Raw genomic sequence first — 23,172 nt, 5'->3', positions numbered from 1 at the left:
TAAAGCGTTGATAGGTAATCATGAATCGTGATATAGGCATAGCCTTAAATATTAGCACTTTTAAATAAATTGCAAAGGCTCCAAAATGATATTCTTAATTCTCGAGAACTCGTCTTCTCTAGTAGAAAATTATACAATAGTAATTGTAAGAAAATTAGAGAGACCTTCTTAGCAACAACCTTACCTTATATATAGGTTACATTAAATTGTGTTTGATCTTAGTAATGTGAAATGCGGACATGATTGAAAATAAGTATTATTTGAATGTATAAATCACAGACACGGATCTTAAAGTTAAATACCATTAAAAATATTCATAGACATACAATAATTTATTTTACACTTGAGACTTGAAGAAAACATAAGACCATTACAAATGCTTCATAATTATATAAATTCTCTTGTCGTTGTTTTAACACGCAATTTATATTAATAATCAATTATCGCACCTTCATTTCCATGCCAAAATAACACACATAGTGTAGCATATCATAAGGAACCATAAATGAAGGTCCCCGAGAACAACAGGGGCCAAACAATTTTACTGAAAATAAGCAGCTACGAAGATGAAAATTTACATGATTCGCATATCGGACAGTGCAAAAGGCAGACGCAGGAGACGAGATCACATATTGCATTCGAAGGACAGAGGAAGAGGAAATGAGAGAGACAGAAAAAGAGAAGAAGAAGAATTAGAAGAGGGAGATGATGATTTAAAGAGAATCACACTTAGTGGGCTGGAAAGAGAGCGTGTTCTGGGCATTGTTGTAAAGGATATGGAAGTTTTGCTGCTGTATGTTTCCGAAGATGGAAGGATTCCCCGATGGTTCACCCAACATTGCCAGGCACAAGAGATTTTCAGATGCCTGAATGAAAAAGTTGTCTGCCGGAAGCTCGTAATCCACGCCGCCTTTGAGGTTGAAGAGGAGGGTTGACAAGGTGAGGTGAGCGGATGATGTGTGGTAACAAAGATCTAAACCTGTAGAAGACCCGTCTACAGGAGTGAGATCAATGGCGGACTGAATTGCCTCCTTAAGAGGAGAGTAGGCAACCTGGTCCTGAATGGTAACAGTGGTTCCGGAGTCGATAATCATACCTCCGCTGCCGTCCGATTGCAGATCGAAAGTTCCAGGAGGAATATCTAGTGCCTTACCATTGAGGGTGATTCCTGTAATAGGAATGTAGCAGAAAGTGGGAATGATACTGCTCTTGATGAGTGGGAGAGTCTTGGCTCCTCCGCTCAAGGAAGCACCCTCGCCGAAAAAGAGGGGGCTGGTTTGTGAAGAAGAGTCGGTGATGGGCAAAAGACAGTAAGAGAACATGTTCTCTGCTTTGGAACCCAGCTGTGAGATAAGGGAGAGACCACCTCTTCCCAGTCCCACAAGGCCACCACCCTGAGAGAATCCTTGTCCTTCGTTGTCATGCCCGCATCCAAATGCAATGCCTTTAACCTTGCTGCTCCCAATTGACAATGTCTCGTAAGCCAGGTCGTCGCTGGTGAAGGAACCATCGCCATACTGATACATAAAGGTACAATCTGGATTGCATCCGGTTTGTGTACTCCCCAAGGCGTCACAAAGAGAATCACCGCAGGGAATTGTGGAAAATGTGGGGGACTTGGAGGGGTCGAAGATTGGCCTAGGCTGAGAGAAGCAGTCCTTGCAAGGCTTGCACTGAGTCCAAATCAGATCGCTCCCCGTGTCCACAATCGCTTCGAAGCTCACAGAGGGCGTTCCCAGTGCAACGCTCATCAGAAATTCTCCATCCCCTACTTCAACGGGCGTTTCAGCGTCTAATTGCCCTCTTATCAATGCCTCTATCTTCTTCATTCGCTTCTTACTTCGATCCACAGCCAAACCCAATCTCTCAGAAAAACCCAACTCTCTCTCTGATCTGCGCGTCATATTCACCCTTATTTTTACATTTTCATCGCTGCTAGACTTCGGCCAACCACTAAACAGTCTGTCCGAAGAACATGATATCGTTGGAATAGTAAAGCATATCAAGACCACAAAACCCAACAGCTTTGAACGCTCCATTTCTCTTTTTCTTTTCTAAACCTCGAAACCTTTTTCTGCTCTCATCTACTCCACTCCATGCAATATATATACACACAGAGAGTGAGAAGGAGCCTTAAATCAAAATCAACAGATTCGCCGACGTGTCCACATAACAATATCGATCCTCTTAGAAGGATAGACGAATTTATTTAATTTCCCCTTCTCTATCCCTGCCCGTCTGGAATTGTTCTAGAAGTAGAATAGACTGCTGCAATTCGAAGTGAATCGTATTTTTTTCTGTCCATACCTTCACTAAGTATTTCCGTACACTTAACTCGTAATCCAATTCCTTCTTCCCATTGAATTTTGTGGACCCATTCAGATCGAAATTCCAAAACGTGTTGTAACCGGAGGGTTGGTTTTCTAAAAATATTTAAAATTAGTTTACACATAATTATTCTTAGTCGGTTTATCCGGCTTTCCAACTTGTTCTCATTCTTGTTTATCTCATTCTTAAATTTTGCTCTAATTAGTTTATTCATTTTTAAGATTTAGAAATTTTACTTGTACAAAAGTGTTATATTCAATGCTCTATTATGTATTCACATTACCGTATTCTATTATAAAGTTCTATTCAAGGATTTATACCAGAAAGAAAAAGTACATGAAAGTTAATGTAATCTATGTGGTTGAACATCCACATATATAAATCATCTAAATTGAATTTTATTTTTATTCTCGTTCTTATTTATCTTATTTCTCAATTTTACTTGTGCAGAAGTGTTATATGCAATGTTCTATTATATATTCACATTGCCATATCCTATCATAACGTTTTGCTCAAGGATTTATACCAGAAGGAAAAAGTAGATAAAAGTTAACGTAATCTATGTGGTTGAACATGCAAGTATATAAATCATCTAAATTGAATTTAAGAATCCATCTTTTAAGAATTGGGTATGTAGTTGTATCAGTGATAAGCATGAAAGTCATGTCAACTAGGGATCACTCCCCATGTCCACGATTGTTTTATGTCAAATCCATAGATATGTGTAAGTTCTATATGTGTGAATATAAATTCTTCCCTAACATTTGATCTAATAAATCTCACTTTTCGTCAATTTACCTTGAAGTTAACTCTTCACTAATTGTCAAGTATTCGCAATAGTTAAAATCACATTAGGGAGCCTGGTAGATCACTAGGGTCAAGTTCTCCTAGGTTATCCTTCGGAATGGTCGGCTTCACGAGCCTGGCCAATTTAGGTAAATGGAAAAGAAGCATGCAAATTTCCCAAGATGAAAACTTTGATGGAGATAGATTCATCTTGGTGCTCCAACCAAAAGCGTTTCTATGATAAATGTTTCATTTATGCAAATTCGTATTCAATGAATTCTCAAAGCGACTGCATGTTAAATAAATGCACATTGAATTCTTTCAAAAAGCAAAATGTTCAATAAATCACATAAAACAGGTACTAAATGTAATAATCATAGAATAAAAGGTTTGGAGTTAAAAAATTCGAATTTAAATTGCTAAATCTCAAGGGTCAGTATTGTATGGTGCAATATTGATTGGACACCCCATTATTGACCAATAACAAAAAAAAGGCTAATACTTAAGTAGAGAATAAATGCCTAGACATTGAGGGTGGATGGAGAATAATCTAATAATAAATGTCATACATACAAATGTGTGCATGAATCCACGGGATAAGATAGAATATAAGGGGGTGTATGTAAATTAATAAGGGTGGCTAATTAGAGAATGGGCCAAGATTTCGACAAGATTGCATCATTTCTTGATATATGGTTGAATTAATCCATCCTCTAATAATATACCCAGAACTAAGGATAGTTTGACTAGATTACAATATTTTACCATTATGTTTTGACCATACATTGGCGTGCATGTGAATCCTAAAATAGTAATACATCTCAAAGCATATGGAATGTGGAATATATCGTTTAAATTAGATGCTTGGACGTCAAATAATAGTTAATATAGATAGAGTAATGGACCTTGGCACATACTAGCATGTGATACTCATTCTTTACATTTGAATCCTTCATGAGAGCCTAAAAAATAGAGAAATTATGTATAATGACTAGCTTATATCTCAAGAATTAAATAGACATCAATAAAATACGTGAACCTATTTAACAATCTAGAAGATTAAGAAATATGAAAATGAGTAGTAAGTTTAGGGGTATCTTCATGTGCAAAAGGTTCTGTGACGTAGTGCCCTATGGTATATTGATACTACCACATCCTTTCATATAAAAGCTTTATTTAGAAATGGTGATTGCATGCTTCATATGAGATAAATTATAGAAGAGGGAAAATAGTACATGAATTTATTATGCCGAAGGCGTCTCTTATATGAATTGGATGAGCTATTTTTGGGCATCAACGATTCTGAGTAAAGGAGAGAGCATTGCAAGACGATTGGGAATATTGGAGCTGTCCGCTGTCCATTAGTTTTATTCTTCATTTTTTGTCAGAATGTGTGCACTGCTCATCATCTCTCGATCTTCTCATTTTACCACTATCTCTCCTCTTGCAGTCACGATCAGATGAGATTTTTTTGAAAATTCTACTCCTCCATTACTGCAAACATAGTACTCTCAAATATTTGAGCTCTCACAATCTAAATTTTAGGGTTCCTGCCACTTGTTCCGTGTGCCTCTTTAATAATTCATAAATGTCATTATTTTCTTATTTTTTATTTCTATACAATTTAGTTGTTGCACGGTTTCCCATGATAACTGAATGGTGGGACCTTTTTTAATTACTAAGTAGACTGAACCTTTATGTTTCTAGTTGTCTAAATCAAACCATCTAGTAATTCCAAAACCCTAAAAAAGTTGTATGGGTTTTATAGACACTTCAAAATTTACTATGTTTGTATGTCTTAAAATGACTATGTTAGTGGGTTTTAAGTTATTTACGTATTATTCTGTTAATGTATTATATATAATAATAATATTATTGAATAGAAACATATTTGTTTAAATAGTTCAAGTAATTTATGGTGAAAATGTAAATAGAATAGAATAATTTTTTATTTTCAAATAGAAATAAACTATACAAATCATGTAAATTGTATTAGTATTATTGTAATATTATCATAAAAACTCAACCTTCAAGGACCCAACAAAAAAACAGATGCGAACCAACCCATAAAAACCAGGGCAAAGCAGCCCCATAGAACAACAGACAAGAACAATACAAAATTTCTACATAACAAAACTACAACACTTTGACCAATTTGTCATTCTTCTGAATGACATCCTCATTGATTTTCTGAACTTTCTTAATGATGTTGTCAACACGGGTCACACCCTTATCTTTTCTATGGAGCCTCGTCGCTAGACCAAGCAGGGGCTTCTCTTTCGTATCCAGATCCGCATCCACATCCTCTGAGGGAGCCCTAAGTTTCTTACAGGTACCAGCATTCACATCCTTAGCTTTCTTCACCATCTCAATGCTACCAGTGGGGCACTTGCCCTGAGAAATATAATGAAGAACTTCAGCCTATTCATTGAGTCTACGTAGACCAAAGCTAGTATTGTTCATGGTAGACATACTCACCTCCACCACCACACTCAAACTATGCTGATGTTTATAAGTCATTTTCCAAAGCCTTAATGTGCTTTTCATGTTCCTCCTTAAGGTCTTTTATCCTAACAACACTTGTTTGACAAAAACAACCATTTTCTAATTCTAGGTCAGGACGAACAGCTGTCCAAAACTACCCATAACTAATGCTGTTATTTCTGGGTAAGGACGAACAGCTGTCCAAGCTACCCATAATTAACACTCCCTCTTAGCGAGGAAGTTGTTCTACACGACACCCATCTTATCTCTAAAGAAGATGAATTTTGCCTTCCCCAATGCCTTTGTTAGAATGTCTGCTACCTGCTCCTCTGTAGGTATGTATTGTAGCTGAACAATCCCCCTCTGTACATAATCCCTGATGAAGTGATACCTGATGTCTATATGTTTCGATCTATCGTGAAACACTGGATTCTTAGTCAACTTGATGCAACTCTGATTGTCGCAGTGTATCACCGTAGTCTCAACCTTCTAACCAAACAAGGCTACTAGCAACTTCCGAAGCCATATAGCTTCACACGTCGCCATGCTGGCTGCTATGTATTCTGCTTCTGATGAACTCAAGGCCATAGATTTTTGCTTCCTGCTGAACCAAGAAACAACTCCTGATCCTAGGCTGAAACAACATCCTGAAGTACTCATTTGTCTGTTGTACTGCCTGCCCAATCTGCATCAATATAGCCTATCAACTTGATACCTTCACCTCGAACATATCTGATCCTGTACTCAATTGTACCATGAAGATAACGCAACACATGCTTAGCCGCCGTCCAATGCACTCTCTTTGGCTCTACCATGAACTGACTAAGAGAGTTTACTGCAAAGGCTATATCTGGCCTGGTGTTGACCAAATACATGAGCGAACCAATCAGTTGCCTGTATAGGGTGGGATCAACATCCTTTTCCTTGGATGCATCTACCTTCCTCCAATTAGTGATCATGGGTGTAGACATGGCTTTGCAATCTTCCATCTCAAATCTCTTCAAGATTTCAATGCAATATTTCCCTTGACCAAGGAGAATCTCTCCATCAGTCTACCACACCTCCATGCCTAGAAAGTAGTGCATAAGTCCCAAATTCTTCATCTCAAACTCTTCTGCAAGGTCCCTCTTGCAATCCTCTATGAGTACTAGCGCACCAGTAAGAAACAAGTCATCCACATATAGAACAAGAATGAGAACCTCACCCCCAACCACCAAGTAGTAGAGGTTCGCATCAGCCTCACTCTTCACAAAGCCCATTTCTTGCAAGTATGTATCAATGCGCTCATACCACGCTCTGGGAGCCTGCTTGAGTCCGTATAAGGCTTTCTTTAATCTACACACGTGGGTCTCTTTGTTGTGTGCTACAAAGCCTTCTGGTTGTTCTATGTATACCTCCTCCTTCAATTGTCCATTAAGGAATGCTGTCTTGACATCCATTTGATGGATCTGCCATCCCATCTGTGCTGCAAATGAGATTACAGCTCGTATAGAAGTATACCTGGCCACAGGAGAAAATGTCTCCTCATAGTCTATTCCCTCCTTCTGAGAGAACCCCTTGGCCACAAACCTCGCCTTATATTTCTCGATGCTACCATCTGCACCATGCTTTATCTTGAAGATCCAACGCGATCCAACTACTGCTCTATCAGTTGGTCTAGGCACTACCTCCCATACATCATTCTGCATTATTGAGTTATATTCCTCAACCATAGCATCTCGCCATACCTGATGCTTTGCAGCTTCCTAATAGCTGGAAGGTTCACTATCTACCAACTGGCTGACTAATGCCACATAGTCATTGAACTTGGTTGGTTGTCTCCTCTGTCTTGTACTCTTCCTAGGAGCTCCCACAGGCTCCTGAGTATCCCTTTGTATGTCTTGAACCTCATGGTTCCTACTGCCAACTGTAGAGGATGAAATATCAACCTCTATATCATCTAGATGCATATCCCGCTGCACCAGTTGCTCCATACTCTGTGAATCTTCACTACCTGAGTCTATGCTTGTACTAGTAACTGTACTTGAGCTTTGCTGTCCTTGACTTGGACTTGGAGCTTTCATTGGCTGCTCACTCTGATCATCTGCTGGCAAATCTCTAGATCTTCTAAATGCCTTGTCCTCCATGAACTTGACATTGCATCTGACAATAATTCTTCTGGTCCCTGGAATGAACATCCTATATGCCTTTGAAGTTTCACTATACCCAACAAAGTACCCCTTCTCTGTAGTCTGATCTAACTTGGTACGTGTGTCTCCAGGAATAAGGCAATATGCCAAACTCCCAAATATCCTGAAGTGACCAACATCTGGCTTCTTCCCCGTGAAAGCCTCCTCTGGTGTCATTTTCCCTAGTACCTTGTGTGGAACCCTATTCTGAATGTAGACTGCTGTACTACATGCTTCTGCCCATAAGTAGTGGGGCATGTCCTGGTCATGTAGTATAGCCCTTGTTGCCTCTGAAATAGAACGGTTCTTCCTCTCAGCAACTCCATTCTGTTGTGGATTGTAAGGAACAGTCCACTCTCTCTTGATTCCTTCTTTGGTATAGAAATCCTGGAAGTCATTTCCTTTGTACTCGCCTCCATTGTCTGACCGAAGAACCTTTATCTTCCTTCCTATTGAGTTCTCCACAAGTGCCTTGAACTCTTGGAAGCAACTGAAAACCTCATCCTTGGTCTTCAAGAAGTATATCCAGGTCTTCCTGGAGAAATCATCAATAAAGGTAACATAATACTCATATCCTCTGAGAGACTTTGTCGACATTGGTCCACATACATCTGAATGTACTAGATCAAGAACACCCATAGATCTGGTGTCACTCCTTGGAAACGATGCTTTCACAAACTTTCCCAACACACATCCCTTACATACATCATCATGCTCTGTGCTCACCTCTGGAACACCTATCACCATCTCACGAAGCAATCTAAGTGCTCCATGATGAATATACCCCATCCTCCTAAGCCATAGCTCTCCAAGATCTCTAGGGTTACTGTTGCTCATGAGTGCCTTAGGAGTATCAAACTGTAACCTATAAAGGTGACCACTCCTAACTCCAATAGATACGGGTGATTTCCAATCTTTATGCTTAATCAAAACATGCATCCCTCTAAAGAGAACATTATACCCTTTATCCTGAAGGACAGATATAGAAACCAAATTCATACCTAAGCCTGGTACATGCAACACATCATGAAGAGGAATTACCTTTCCATTCTCCCTCTGAAGCTGAACAGTCCCTTTTCCAACTGAGTTGAGCTTGGACAAGTTCCCCATAGAGATCTGGATTCTAGTGTTCTCCTCCTTGTAGCTGGAGAAGTACTCTCGAACTCCTGTCATATAAAATGACGCCCCACTGTCTATATACCAGACACTCTGTGAGGTTGAGCTAATCATACAAGCTATGAGTGCAAACTCATCCTCCAATCTACTAGAGAGCTCCTCTGCACTTGTTGAAGCTGCCACTTGGTTCTTTCCCTTCTTATCTTTCTTCCTTTGTGGGCAATTGCTGACATAGTGGCCAAACTCATGACAACCAAAGCACTTGACCTTAGATAGGTCCTTCTTCTTCTTTTCAATTTGTGAATTTGCTCCTTTTCTAGATCCCTTCTTTGTTTTCCCCTTTCCTGCTAGGGCAACATTTTCTTGTTCTACCTCACTTTTCTGACTCTTATTGTTGGCTCCATTGACAAGGCTTAGTCTAAGCTCCTCCTGAGTGAAATCACTCCAAAGTCGATCCCAACTTGGTAAGGTGTCTCGTCCATTAATAACTTGAACAAAGACATCCCACTGCTTAGAAAACCCATTTAGGGTTATTCTTACTAGCTCATCTTCATTTGGCTTATCTCCAATAGCTGCTAACTCGTCCTTGACAAGTCTAAGCCTGGTGAGGTAACTTGTAACATCTTCTCCTTTGTTCATCCGGGTATTCCTTAATTTTTCTCTGAGAATCAGCTTCTGGTTAGTGATAGCATTCTAGTACAGATTCAGAATGGCGTCCCACATCTTCTTCGCTGTATCTAACTCTGCGATATGTGGAACAACATGGTCCTTGACACCATCAAGGATTATCCTCCTCGCCTTGGCATCATCCTTCTTGTATGCTGCAAGTTGTACTGGATCTGTAGGTACAGCTATAGTACTGGTAACATATTCCTTGATACCATTCTCTTCCAGCAATAAAAAAATTCTGGCTTTCCAGACACCAAAATTTGAGGCACCATCCAATCTGTCCTGATCTCTCAAACCTGCTAAGGCCATCTCAAAGAAATAAAGGAAAACAATAACTCGAAAGAGGTCAAACTCAAATTTCTTTCCTTTGCTTAGGGTAAACCTTTTCTACCCTCAACAAAGCTCTGATGCCATGTAGAAATTCTATTGCAGTCACTGATTATTAATCTCCTATCTCATAAAAATTATTTAACTGCTGAAAATAAATTTACAGCTGAATATCGAAAAATAACACAACTGCAACTTCACTAAAAATACGGAAAGAAATAAGCAACACAAGGACACAATATTTTTGGACAATCGTCCCTGGAAAAACCCCTAAGGGAAAACCAGTTCTACAGATGGAAAATACATTAATCTTCAGCAATATAAGAATTACAAAAGAATTTCTTGCCTCTTACTGGCAGAACTCCGACAAACTCTTAATATCTCCTGCTGATATCCTCCACTGCTATATCAACGCTATCACTGCGCCTCTTGCTAACACTGCAACACTATTTGCTATCACTGCAAATTCTTCTCAAGACTTCTTATTTTCCAAATGACCCATGACCCCTTTTTATACTACTCTATTGGAAAACCAACGGCCGACATTAATTCAAACCAACGGCTGAGATTCAGACAACTCAATTAACCAATACCTAATTTTGGCTATGAGGTGTCACCTAAAAAGAGCCACTCTAACAATTGTTTTTATCCTAACAACACTTGTTTGACAAAAACAACCATTTTCTAATTCTAGGTTAGGACGAACAGCTGTCCAAAACTACCCATAACTAATGCTGTTATTTCTGGGTAAGGACGAACAGCTGTCCAAGCTACCCATAATTAACACCGATGATGTGTGGTAACAAAGATCAAAACCTGTAGAAGACCCGTCTACAGGAGTGAGATCAAGGGCGGACTGAATTGCTTCCTTAAGAGGAGAGTAGGCAGCCTGGTCCAGAATGGTAACAGTGGTTCCGGAGTCGATGATCATACCTCCGCTGCCGTCCGATTGCAGATCGAAAGTTCCAGGAGGAATATCTAGTGCCTTACCATTGAGGGTGATTCCTGTAATAGGAATGTACCAGAAAGTGGGAATGATACTGCTCTTGATGAGTGGGAGAGTCTTGGCTCCTCCGCTCAAGGAAGCACCCTCGCCGAAAAAGAGGGGTCTGGTTTGTGAAGAAGAGTCGGTGATGGGCAAAAGACAGTAAGAGAACATGTTCTCTGCTTTGGAACCCAGCTGTGAGATAAGGGAGAGACCACCTCTTCCCAGTCCCACAAGGCCACCACCCTGAGAGAATCCTTGTCCTTCGTTGTCATGCCCGCATCCAAATGCAATGCCTTTAACCTTGCTGCTCCCAATTGACAATGTCTCGTAAGCCAGGTCGCCGCTGGTGAAGGAACCATCGCCATACTGATACATAAAGGTACAATCTGGATTGCATCCAGTTTGTGTACTCCCCAAGGCGTCACAAAGAGAACCACCGCAGGGAATTGTGGAAAATGTGGGGGACTTGGAGGGGTCGAAGATTGGCGTAGGCTGAGAGAAGCAGTCCTTGCAAGGCTTGCACTGAGTACAAATCAGATCGCTCCCCGTGTCCACAATCGCTTCGAAGCTCACAGAGGGTGTTCCCAGTGCAACGCTCATCAGAAATTCTCCATCCCCTACTTCAACGGGCGTTTCAGCGTCTAATTGCCCTCTTATCAATGCCTCTATCTTCTTCATTCGCTTCTTACTTCGATCCACAGCCAAACCCAATCTCTCAGAAAAACCCAACTCTCTCTCTGATCTGCGCGTCATATTCACCCTTATTTTTACATTTTCATCGCTGCTAGACTTCGGCCAACCACTAAACAGTCTGTCCGAAGAACATGATATCGTTGGAATAGTAAAGCATATCAAGACCACAAAACCCAACAGCTTTGAACGCTCCATTTCTCTTTTTCTTTTCTAAACCTCGAAACCTTTTTCTGCTCTCATCTACTCCACTCCATGCAATATATATACACAGAGAGAGTGAGAAGGAGCCTTAAATCAAAATCAACAGATTCCCCGACGTGTCCACATAACAATATCGATCCTCTTAGAAGGATAGACGAATTTATTTAATTTCCCCTTCTCTATCTCTGCCCGTCTGGAATTGTTCTAGAAGTAGAATAGACTGCTGCAATTCGAAGTGAATCGTATTTTTTTCTGTCCATACCTTCACTAAGTATTTCCGTACACTTAACTCGTAATCCAATTCCTTCTTCACATTGAATTTTGTGGACCCATTCAGATCGAAATTCCAAAACGTGTTGTAACCGGAGGGTTGGTTTTCTAAAAATATTTAAAATTAGTTTACACATAATTATTCTTAGTCGGTTTATCCGGCTTTCCAACTTATTCTCATTCTTGTTTATCTCATTCTTAAATTTTGCTCTAATTAGTTTATTCATTTTTAAGATTTAGAAATTTTACTTGTACAAAAGTGTTATATTCAATGCTCTATTATGTATTCACATTACCGTATCCTATCATAAAGTTCTATTCAAGGATTTATACCAGAAAGAAAAAGTACATGAAAGTTAATGTAATCTATGTGGTTGAACATCCACATATATAAATCATCTAAATTGAATTTTATTTTTATTCTCGTTCTTATTTATCTTATTTCTCAATTTTACTTGTGCAGAAGTGTTATATGCAATGTTCTATTATATATTCACATTGTCATATCCTATCATAACGTTTTGCTCAAGGATTTATACCAAAAGGAAAAAGTAGATAAAAGTTAACGTAATCTATGTGGTTGAACATGCAAGTATATAAATCATCTAAATTGAATTTAAGAATCCATCTTTTAAGAATTGGGTATGTAGTTGTATCAGTGATAAGCATGAAAGTCATGTCAACTAGGGATCACTCCCCATGTCCATGATTGTTTTATGTCAAATCCATAGATATGTGTAAGTTCTATATGTGTGAATATAAATTCTTCCCAAACATTTGATCTAATAAATCTCACTTTTCGTCAATTTACCTTGAAGTTAACTCTTCACTAATTATCAAGTATTCGCAATAGTTAAAATCACATTAGGGAGCCTGGTAGATCACTAGGGTCAAGTTCTCCTAGGTTATCCTTCGGAATGGTCGGCTTCACGAGCCTGGCCAATTTAGGTAAATGGAAAAGAAGCATGCAAATTTCCCAAGATGAAAACTTTGATGGAGATAGATTCATCTTGGTGCTCCAACCAAAAGCGTTTCTATGATAAATGTTTCATTTATGCAAATTCGTATTCAATGAATTCTCAAAGCGACTGCATGTTAAATAAATGCACATTGAATTCTTTCAAAAACCAAAATGTTCAATAAATCACATAAAACAGGTACTAAATGTAATTATAATAGAATAAAAGGTTTGGAGTTAAAAAATTTGAATTTAAATTGCTAAATCTTAAGGGTCAGTATTGTATGGTACGATATTGATTGGACACCCCATTATTGACCAATAACAGAAAAAAGGCTAATACTTAAGTAGAGAATAAATGCCTAGACATTGAGGGTGGATGGAGAATAATCTAATAATAAATGTGATACATACGAATGTGTGCATGAATCCACGGGATAAGATAGAATATAAGGGGGTGTATGTAAATTAATAAGGGTGGCTAATTAGAGAATGGGCCAAGATTTCGCCAAGATTGCATCATTTCTTGATATATGGTTGAATTAATCCATCCTCTAATAATATACCCAAAACTAAGGATAGTTTGACTAGATTAAAATATTTTACCATTATGTTTTGACCATACATTGACGTGCATGTGAATCCTAAAATAGTAATACATCTCAAAGCATATGGAATGTGGAATATATCGTTTAAATTAGATGCTTGGACATCAAATAATAGTTAATATAGATAGAGTAATGGACCTTGGCACATACTAGCATGTGATACTCATTCTTTACATTTGAATCCTTCATGAGAGCCTAAAAAATAGAGAAATTATGTATAATGAGTAGCTTATATCTCAAGAATTAAATAGACATCAATAAAATACGTGAACCTATTTAACAATCTAGAAGATTAAGAAATACGAAAATGAGTAGTAAGTTTAGGGGTATCTTCATGTGCAAAAGGTTCTGTGACGTAGTGCCCTATGGTATATTGATACTACCACATCCTGTCATATAAAAGCTTTATTTAGAAATGGTGATTGCATGCTTCATATGAGAGAAATTATAGAAGAGGGAAAATAGTACATGAATTTATTATGCCGAAGGCGTCTCTTATATGAATTGGATGAGCTATTTTTGGGCATCAACGATTCTAAGTAAAGGAGACAGCATTGCTAGACGATTGGGAATATTGGAGCTGTCCGCTGTCCATTAGTTTTATTCTTCATTTTTTGTCAAAATGTGTGCACTGCTCATCGTCTCTCGATCTTCTCATTTTACCACTATCTCTCCTCTTGCAGTCACGATCAGATGAGATTTTTTCAAAAATTCTACTCCTCCATTAATGCAAACATAGTACTCTCAAATATTTGAGCTCTCACAATCTAAATTTTAGGGTTCCTGCCACTTGTTCCGTGTGCCTCTTTAATAATTCATAAATGTCATTATTTTCTTATTTTTTATTTCTATACAATTTAGTTGTTGCATGGTTTCCCATGTTAACTGAATGGTGGGACCTTTTTTAATTACTAAGTACACTCAACCTTTATGTTTCCATTTGTCTAAATCAAACCATATAGTAATTCTAAAACCCTAAAAAAGTTGTATGGGTTTTATAGACACTTCAAAATTTACTATGTTTGTATGTGTTAAAATGACTATGTTAGTGGGTTTTAAGTTATTTACTGATTATTCTGTTAATGGATTATATATAATAATAATATTATTGAATAGAAACGTATTTGTTTAAATAGTTCAAGTAATTTATGGTGAAAATGTAAATAGAATAGAATAATTTTTTATTTTCAAATAGAAATAAACTATACAAATCATGTAAATTGTATTAGTATTATTGTAATATTATCATAAAAACTCAACCTTCAAGGACCCAACAAAAAAACAGATGTGAACCAACCCATAAAAACCAGGGCAAAGCAGCCCCATAGAACAACAAACAAGAACAATATAGAATTTCTACATAACAAAACTACAACACTTTGACCAATTTGTCACTCTTCTGAATGACATCCTCATTGATTTTCTGAACTTTCTTAATGATGTTGTCAACACGGGTCACACCCTTATCCTTTCTATGGAGCCTCGTCGCTGGACCAAGTTGGGGCTTCTCTTTCGTATCCAGATCTGCATCCACATCCTCTGAGGGAGCCCTAAGTTTCTTACAGGTACCGGCATTCACAACCTTAGCTTTCTTCACCATCTCAATGCTACCAGTGGGGCACTTGCCTTGAGAAATATAATGAATAACTTTAGCCTATTCATTGAGTCTACGTAGACCAAAGCTAGTATTGTTCATGGCAGACATACTCACCTCCACCACCACACTCAAACTATGCTAATGTTTATAAGTCATTTTCCAAAGCCTTAATGTGCTCTTCATGTTCCTCCTTAAGGTCTTTAATACCATTAGCCAAGGTATGCGTACTCGAAACCTAATACTGTCGAGGTCCCCATTAGGTGGATTGGCCCTCTCTTTGAGATTATTAATCTCTTGAAAAATCTAGGTGAATTGGGCATTTTGGTTATCCTTTAAATTCCTCAAGTTAATATTCGTAATCGTGTTCTCACGGACCGACAAACCATCTCCTTAGGAGTAAACCCACAACCAAGAGTAGGTATAGAAACATTGACACCCTAATCCTCCATAGGCCCGTCCAAATCAATCTGAGAGGCATTCGGCCGCTTAGAATAATTCTCATTGACATTGTTAAATACTTTGGTTTTGTCAATAGCTCTTGACATAGAAACGCTAGCCACTCTTTTAACCTTCACATCAGAACTACCGTCCACCGAATTAGGGACATGTTCAGGGTCATCCTCCTCGTTAGATTAAATAATTTATTTTCTGCTAGTACGGTTAGGGATTTTAGACGATGAGGGTCCTTGTCTGTTATAAATGTGAAAGTCTTCATTCCCATTGAAGTCCACCTCTTCATCAGAAGAGATTTCTCCATAATGAATATGGACATTCTTCTTGTATTCTATACCAGTTTTAGCACTCGTATTCCTCTCGACATGGATAGTCTTGGCATACTTCATAATCAACGAGAATAAACCCTCATGGAGAACAAGGGAGGATGCACATTTCTCGTGAGCCCTAATTCTATTATTCAATGATGAGACCAAATAAAAGGCCAAGGAAATGCACTTGTGATGCCGAAAATGATTAATAATGACAAAGTGATAGCTAAGTAAGCTACAGAATTTACCATCAAGGGTGAGGCAGCGCATGATAACCTCTGATACCTCCTACCATGGCTTTTAAAGTGAGTTTTTTTCCAACCCAACATTATTATTCTTTCTCACCTTCTCCCTTTCCTTCGGCGGGAAAAAGTTTTTCATCGCCACCATCACACATTTCTTATGCTTGTAGAATTTGGTGCCCTTGTTCAGAATTTTGGACACCTTATCCACCATCTCCTTATTAACCTCTAGCTCCATACCATAGACATAGATAAAACCATCCTTCCACCCATTAAGAAAGGCCTCAGTAACAAGGGCATCCACACCATGAAGCATCTCGATATAACTAGTCAAAACTCCTACCGAAAGTTCTTTCCATACTGCTTCCTTATTTCGTCATTTTTCGCAGACTATGGGATCCAAACGGTTCCTATCTCCCCTAATATTAAAAAATACTAATTCTAAACAACCTGCAACACAAACAGAGTTGACCTAAACCATATAAAAACAATTAAAAAAGCCACTAGAAAGTTCGTCTTTCCCCTCATAAAAGAAGTCTTGCCCAGGACACTTTGGAAGATGTCATTCTCCATCATTTCCAAAAACCCCTTGAGCTTCGCACGCATCATAATCATTACGGAGTAGGTTAAGAAGATCCACTGGGATCTTATCATAAATGTTTGAAAGTTTCCTACTTGCCAAGTCGGCCCCAATGTTGGCCTAAATATCCGCAACCTTATTACCTTCATGGTAGACATGTGAAATGTTAAATTCACAGAAGCCTCTGAGAGGAATTAGGCTATCTTGAATAATATGTTTAATCGACCAAATAGGAGAGGAGGAAGTCGTTAAACAATGATGTTTAGGGAGTCACACTCCAACCAGACCCTTCTCAAACCTTTCTCTTTGGCCAATTTGATATTGGTATAAATTGTGAAGGCCTCATTAAAGTGATTTGTGTGGGTACCCAAAGAGAGGGCCATTGTCGAGACCATCCTGCCATTGTTATCACGCACCACTTCCCCACATCCAGCAGGTCTGGGATTCCCATTCGCCACACCATCAACTAATGTTACTTTAGGTCCAATATTTTTTTTAAATGTTATAAAAATTGATTAACAAGATATGAGAAAGAGTTTATTGAATTAATAGATAGAGAGAAAAATCAAGCCAATGTCATTTCTTTCAATGAAATGGAAAATATTTTTCCAGGAAGAGCATCATCAAGAATCAAGACAATAGATAAAGTAGTAAATGTTGTCAAGTGAGTGCTAAGATCAACTTTCCCATTGGACTTCTCAAAACATGGTACCTCTGATTGCTTTGAGATGGGATTGTTTAGGACGGTATATGAAAGTAGTCCACGTGTGCAATATGGTGGAAGAGTTAGTTGGGATTAGGTTTGCCTTGTGCTGGCCAATTATTCAGATGTCCAAATCTCTACTACGATACATAATTTATAACGATTATTTCCATAAAAAAATAAACCAACTGAATAATTGTAGTGCTCTATTGTATTTAAGTTAAGAGTGTAAAATTATCCCTTTCCCAATTGAATGATCCTTCTTCCTTTCTAGCTATACATTGAATAATAAATAAATATTTTCCAGCATCTATATCCGTTGCGACAAGAATCTTCGATAGAAAAATAATAATAATAAGTAAAGAAAAATGAAATGGCATTATACTAGAATACATTATTTTCATGACCCAAAATAGTAAATTAATGGATACTAAGCGATTGGAGCTAGTTAAATGCCTTGCTGAAGGAGTAATTACCAAAATAAAAGAAAAAAGAGAAAAGAGGAGACTATGTTTAAATTGGTTCAATTTAAAACTTCCTAATAGTATCCTCATGTGGCATACATTGCCAAGCACTGAGAAAGAATTTTTTATATCATTGTACATCTAAATGCATCACACCTTAGGTGGTTAATCGGGTCAATGGAGATGGAAAAATCCTTTACAAAGGCTACACATTATCTAGTAAGCACAATAGTTTTAAAAGATAATAAATAAATAATAAGAATGAAATTAGAACAAGAATTTAATCAAATGTAAATGCACTCCACTCATCACCTTCGTCCCCCAATTGAATAAACTAAGAAAATATAAGCTAAGCTACTAGTTTAGATGTTGTCCAATGCCCTTAGAAACTATATGAATAGCATGTTGGACACCTTATCCACCATCTCCTCATCAACCTCCAGCTCCATACCATAGACACAGAGCACACCATACTTCCACCCATGAACAAAGGCCTCGATAACAACGGCATCCGCACCATGAAGCGTCTCGATATAACTAGTAAAAACACTTATCGAAAGTTCTTTGCATACTACTTCCTTATTTCATCATTTTTCATAGACTATGGGCTCCAAACGGTTTCTATCTCCCCCAATCTTGAAAAATACCGATTCTCAACAACCTGCAACACAAACAGAGTTGAGCTAAACAAAAACAATCAAAAATGCCACCAGAAAGATTGAATTTCCCCTCATAGAAGAAGTCTTGCCCAAGACACTTTGGAAGACGTCATTCTCCATCATTTCCAAAAGCCCCTTGAGCTTCACACGCATCATGATCATTACGGAGTAGGTTAAGAAGATCCACTGGGATCCGATCATAAATGTTCCAAACTTTCCTACTTGGCAAGTCGGCCCCAATGTTGGCCTAAATATCGGCAACCTTATTACCTTCACGATAGACATGTGAAATGTTAAATTCATAGAATCCCTTGAGAAGCATTAGGCTATCTTCAATAATATGTTTAATCAACCAACTAGGGGAGGAGGAAGTTGTTAAACAATTAATGATGTTTAGGGAGTCACACTCCAAGCAGACCCTTCTCAAACCTTTCTCTTTGGGCAATTTGATATTGGTATACGTTGTGAAGGCCTCACTAAAGTGGTTTGTCTAGGTACCCAAAGAGAGGGCCACCATCGAGACCATCCTGCCATTATTATCACGCACCACTCCCCCATATCCAGCAGGTCTGGGATTCCCCTTCGCTGCACCATCAATTAATGTTACTTTATTTCCAATATTTTTTTTTAAACATTATAAAAACTGATTAACAAGATATGAGAAAGAGTTTATTGAATTAATAGATAAAGGGAAAAATCAATCCAATGTCATTTCTTTCAATGAAATGAAAAAGATTTTTGCAGGAAGAGAATCCTCAAGAATCAAGCCAATAGACAAAGTAGTAAATGTTGTCAAGTGAGTGCTAAGATCAACTTTCCCATTGGACTTCTCGAAACATGGTACCTCTATGTGCTTTGAGATGGGATTCTTTAGGATGGTATATGAAAGTAGTCTACGTGTGCAATATGATGGAAGAGTTAGTTGGGATTAGGTTTGGCCTGTGCCGGCCAATTATTCAGATGTCCACATCTCTACTATGATACATGATTTATAAGGAGTGCTTCCATAAAAAAGTAAACCAACCGAATAATTGTAGTGCTCTATTGTATTTAAGTTAAGAGTGTAAAATTATCCCTTTCCCAATTCAAATGATCCTTCTTCCTTTCTAGCTATACATTGAATAATAAATAAATATTTTCCAGCATCTATATCCGTTGCAACAAGAATCTTCGATAGAAAAATAATAATAATAATAATAATAATAAGTAAAGAAAAATGAAATGGCATTATACTAGAATACATTATTTTCATGACCGAAAATAGTAAATTAATGGATACAAAGCAATTGTAACTAGTTAAATGCCTTGCTGAAGGAGTAATTACCAAAATAAAATAAAAAAAGAAAAGAGGAGGCTCTGTTTAAACTGGTTCAATCTAAAACTTCCTAATATTATCCTCGTGTGACATACATTGTCGAGCATTGAGAAACATAGAATTTTTTATATCGCTTGTAGCTCTAAATGCATCTCACCTTAGGTGGTTGATCGGGTTGAGGGAGATGGAAAAGTCCTTAACAAAGGTTGCACATTATCTAGTTAGCACAATAGTTTTACAAAATAATAAATAAAAAATAAGAATGAAATTAGAACAAGAATTTAATCAAATGTGAATGCACTCCACTCTTCACCTTCATCGCCCAATTGAATAAACTAAGAAAATATAAGCTAAGATGTTAGTTTAGATGTTGTCCAATGCCCTTAGAAACTATATGAATAGCATATTGGGCCGCCATCCCTCCTCTTACCCTCCTTGCATTGTCAAGGTGAAATAAGTATGAGGTTGATTTAATAATTATTTTAAATTTATATGTTTTATTTATTATTCATTGTGTGTTTCTTACTTGTTAATGCTTTATCAATTGTAAACTATGTAATACTACGAATACTTTTTCCTTGGAATATATAATTAGTTCTCTCTCCCTCTATATTAAGGATATTTTTTAAGAAATTATTGTTTATTTAAATAAATATAATAATATCTATTTAAGAATTATCTCAACCAATATTTTATTCATCTGAGAAGTTTTTGGGCTATCTAAAAATCTAATAAGTGTCAACTCTCTCAAATAATTGATTTTAGTATACTTTGTGTTCATTGGACTATAATAATACGTAAGTAGACACTGCAACATAGATCATGTGAAATTGAAATTAACATGTTAGGATTTACAAGGTTGAAGAGTGAAGATACTATGATTTTTTGTAGGCAATCAAAACTTTTCTCAATAATTGTGTTATTATGTTGTAGTCCACTAATATTTTAATTTTTTAGGTCACGAAAAAAAGTTCCAAAACCTAATGCAATCCTATTAAAATGTTGAAAACAAGTAATCATGTCACATTATCAATGGCTGAAAATTGATGTGTGGTCTAACATCCATACTCTGAAGCACAAATACATTACATAATTTAATTTTATTATCTAAGGTGCGTTGTAGTGTAGTAGCAACCTTTCAAATGAGAGGCCCCGATTCACCATCAATAAGTTTTCTATATAAGATTTGTGTAAGATGTCATCAAATGCACTATAAAGCGTTGATAGGTAATTGTGAATCGTGATATAGGCATAGCCTTAAATATTAGCACTTTTAAATAAATTGCAAAGGCTCCAAAATGATATTCTTAATTCTCGAGAACTCGTCTTCTCTAGTAGAAAATTATACAATAGTAATTGTAAGAAAATTAGAGAGACCTTCTTAGCAACAACCTTACCTTATATATAGGTTACATTAAATTGTGTTTGATCTTAGTAATGTGAAATGCAGACATGATTGAAAATAAGTATTATTTGAATGTATAAATCACAGACACGGATCTTAAAGTTAAATACCATTAAAAATATTCATAGACATACAATAATTTATTTGACACTTCAGACTTGAAGAAAAGATAAGACCATTACAAATGCTTCATAATTATATAAATTCTCTTGTCGTTGTTTTAACACGCAATTTATAGTGATAATCAATTATCGCACCTTCATTTCCATGCCAAAATAACACACATAGTGTAGCATATCATAAGGAACCATAAATGAAGGTCCCCGAGAACAACAGGGGCCAAACAATTTTACTGAAAATAAGCAGCTACGAAGATGAAAATTTACATGATTCGCATATCGGACAGTGCAAAAGGCAGACGCAGGAGACGAGATCACATATTGCATTCGAAGGACAGAGGAAGAGGAAATGAGAGAGACAGAAAAACAGAAGAAGAAGAATTAGAAGAGGGAGATGATGATTTAAAGAGAATCACACTTAGTGGGCTTGAAAGAGAGCGTGTTCTGAGCATTGTTGTAAAGGATATGGAAGTTTTGCTGCTGTATGTTTCCGAAGATGGAAGGATTCTCCGATGGTTCACCCAACATTGCCAGGCACAAGAGATTTTCAGATGCCTGAATGAAAAAGTTGTCTGCCGGAAGCTCGTAATCCACGCCGCCTTTGAAGTTGAAGACGAGGGTTGGCAAGGCAATGTGAGCGGATGATGTGTGGTAACAAAGATCCAAACCTGCACAAGACCCGTCTACAGGAGTGAGATCAATGGCGGACTGAATTTCTTCCTTAAGAGGAGAGTAGGCAGCCTGGTCCAGAATGGTAACAGTGGTTCCGTAGTCGATGATCATACCTCCGCTGCCGTCCGATTGCAGATCGAAAGTTCCAGGAGGAATATCTAGTGCCTTACCATTGAGGGTGATTCCTGTAATAGGAATGTACCAGAAAGTGGGAATGATACTGCTCTTGATGAGTGGGAGAGTCTTGGCTCCTCCGCTCAAGGAAGCACCCTCGCCGAAAAAGAGGGGGCTGGTTTGTGAAGAAGAGTCGGTGATGGGCAAAAGACAGTAAGAGAACATGTTCTCTGCTTTGGAACCCAGCTGTGAGATAAGGGAGAGACCACCTCTTCCCAGTCCCACAAGGCCACCACCCTGAGAGAATCATTGTCCTTCGTTGTCATGCCCGCATCCAAATGCAATACCTTTAACCTTGCTGCTCCCAATTGACAATGTCTCGTAAGCCAGGTCGCCGCTGGTGAAGGAACCATCGCCATACTGATACATAAAGGTACAATCTGGATTGCATCCGGTTTGTGTACTCCCCAAGGCGGCACAAAGAGAATCACCGCAGGGAATTGTGGAAAATGTGGGGGACTTGGAGGGGTCGAAGATTGGCCTAGGCTGAGAGAAGCAGTCCTTGCAAGGCTTGCACTGAGTCCAAATCAGATCGCTCCCCGTGTCCACAATCGCTTCGGAGCTCACAGAGGGCGTTCCCAGTGCAACGCTCATCAGAAATTCTCCATCCCCTACTTCAACGGGCGTTTCAGCGTCTAATTGCCCTCTTATCAATGCCTCTATCTTCTTCATTCGCTTCTTACTTCGATCCACAGCCAATCCCAATCTCTCAGAAAAACCCAACTCTCTCTCTGATCTGCGCGTCATATTCACCCTTATTTTTACATTTTCATCGCTGCTAGACTTCGGCCAACCACTAAACAGTCTGTCCGAAGACCATGATATCGTTGGAATAGTAGAGCATATCAAGACCACAAAACCCAACAGCTTTGAACGCTCCAT

The 23,172-nt window shown here is 38.0% G+C and overlaps 3 protein-coding genes across 3 annotated transcripts; all 3 read right to left on the bottom strand.

Annotated features, from left to right (window-relative positions):
* Nucleotides 1–713: 713 nt before the first annotated feature.
* Nucleotides 714–2,039, bottom strand: LOC131865689 (aspartic proteinase nepenthesin-1-like). The gene has a single exon (XM_059215364.1). The coding sequence runs from the start codon at nucleotides 2,037–2,039 to the stop codon at nucleotides 714–716; it is 1,326 nt and encodes a 441-aa protein (XP_059071347.1).
* A 3,211-nt stretch (nucleotides 2,040–5,250) lies between these two features.
* Nucleotides 5,251–11,754, bottom strand: LOC131865688 (aspartic proteinase nepenthesin-2-like). The gene is made up of 2 exons (XM_059215363.1): nucleotides 10,666–11,754; nucleotides 5,251–5,508 (listed from the first exon to the last, which is right to left on the bottom strand). Exons 1-2 carry the CDS (start codon nucleotides 11,752–11,754, stop codon nucleotides 5,251–5,253), a joined length of 1,347 nt encoding a protein of 448 aa, XP_059071346.1.
* Nucleotides 11,755–21,846: 10,092 nt separating this feature from the next.
* On the bottom strand, nucleotides 21,847–23,172 carry LOC131058975 (aspartic proteinase nepenthesin-1-like). Its single transcript, XM_059215362.1, has 2 exons — nucleotides 22,578–23,172; nucleotides 21,847–22,301 (listed from the first exon to the last, which is right to left on the bottom strand). Exons 1-2 carry the CDS (start codon nucleotides 23,170–23,172, stop codon nucleotides 21,847–21,849), a joined length of 1,050 nt encoding a protein of 349 aa, XP_059071345.1.

This window comes from Cryptomeria japonica, unplaced genomic scaffold (assembly GCF_030272615.1).
Source record: "Cryptomeria japonica unplaced genomic scaffold, Sugi_1.0 HiC_scaffold_116, whole genome shotgun sequence".
Classification (NCBI taxonomy): Eukaryota; Viridiplantae; Streptophyta; class Pinopsida; order Cupressales; family Cupressaceae; genus Cryptomeria; species Cryptomeria japonica.
This window is presented reverse-complemented; position numbering and strand designations above follow the sequence as displayed.

Coding starts and splice junctions, on each gene's coding strand:
- LOC131058975 (XM_059215362.1), bottom strand. CDS start 23,172: ATGGAGCGTTCAAAGCTGTTGGGTTTTGTGGTCTTGATATGCTCTACT. Junction 22,302..22,577: donor TGGGAGCAGCAAGGTTAAAG/GTATTGCATTTG, acceptor TTCCTATTACAG/GAATCACCCTCAATGGTAAG.
- LOC131865688 (XM_059215363.1), bottom strand. CDS start 11,754: ATGGAGCGTTCAAAGCTGTTGGGTTTTGTGGTCTTGATATGCTTTACT. Junction 5,509..10,665: donor TTTGTTACCACACATCATCG/GTGTTAATTATG, acceptor TATATTTCTCAG/GGCAAGTGCCCCACTGGTAG.
- LOC131865689 (XM_059215364.1), bottom strand. CDS start 2,039: ATGGAGCGTTCAAAGCTGTTGGGTTTTGTGGTCTTGATATGCTTTACT.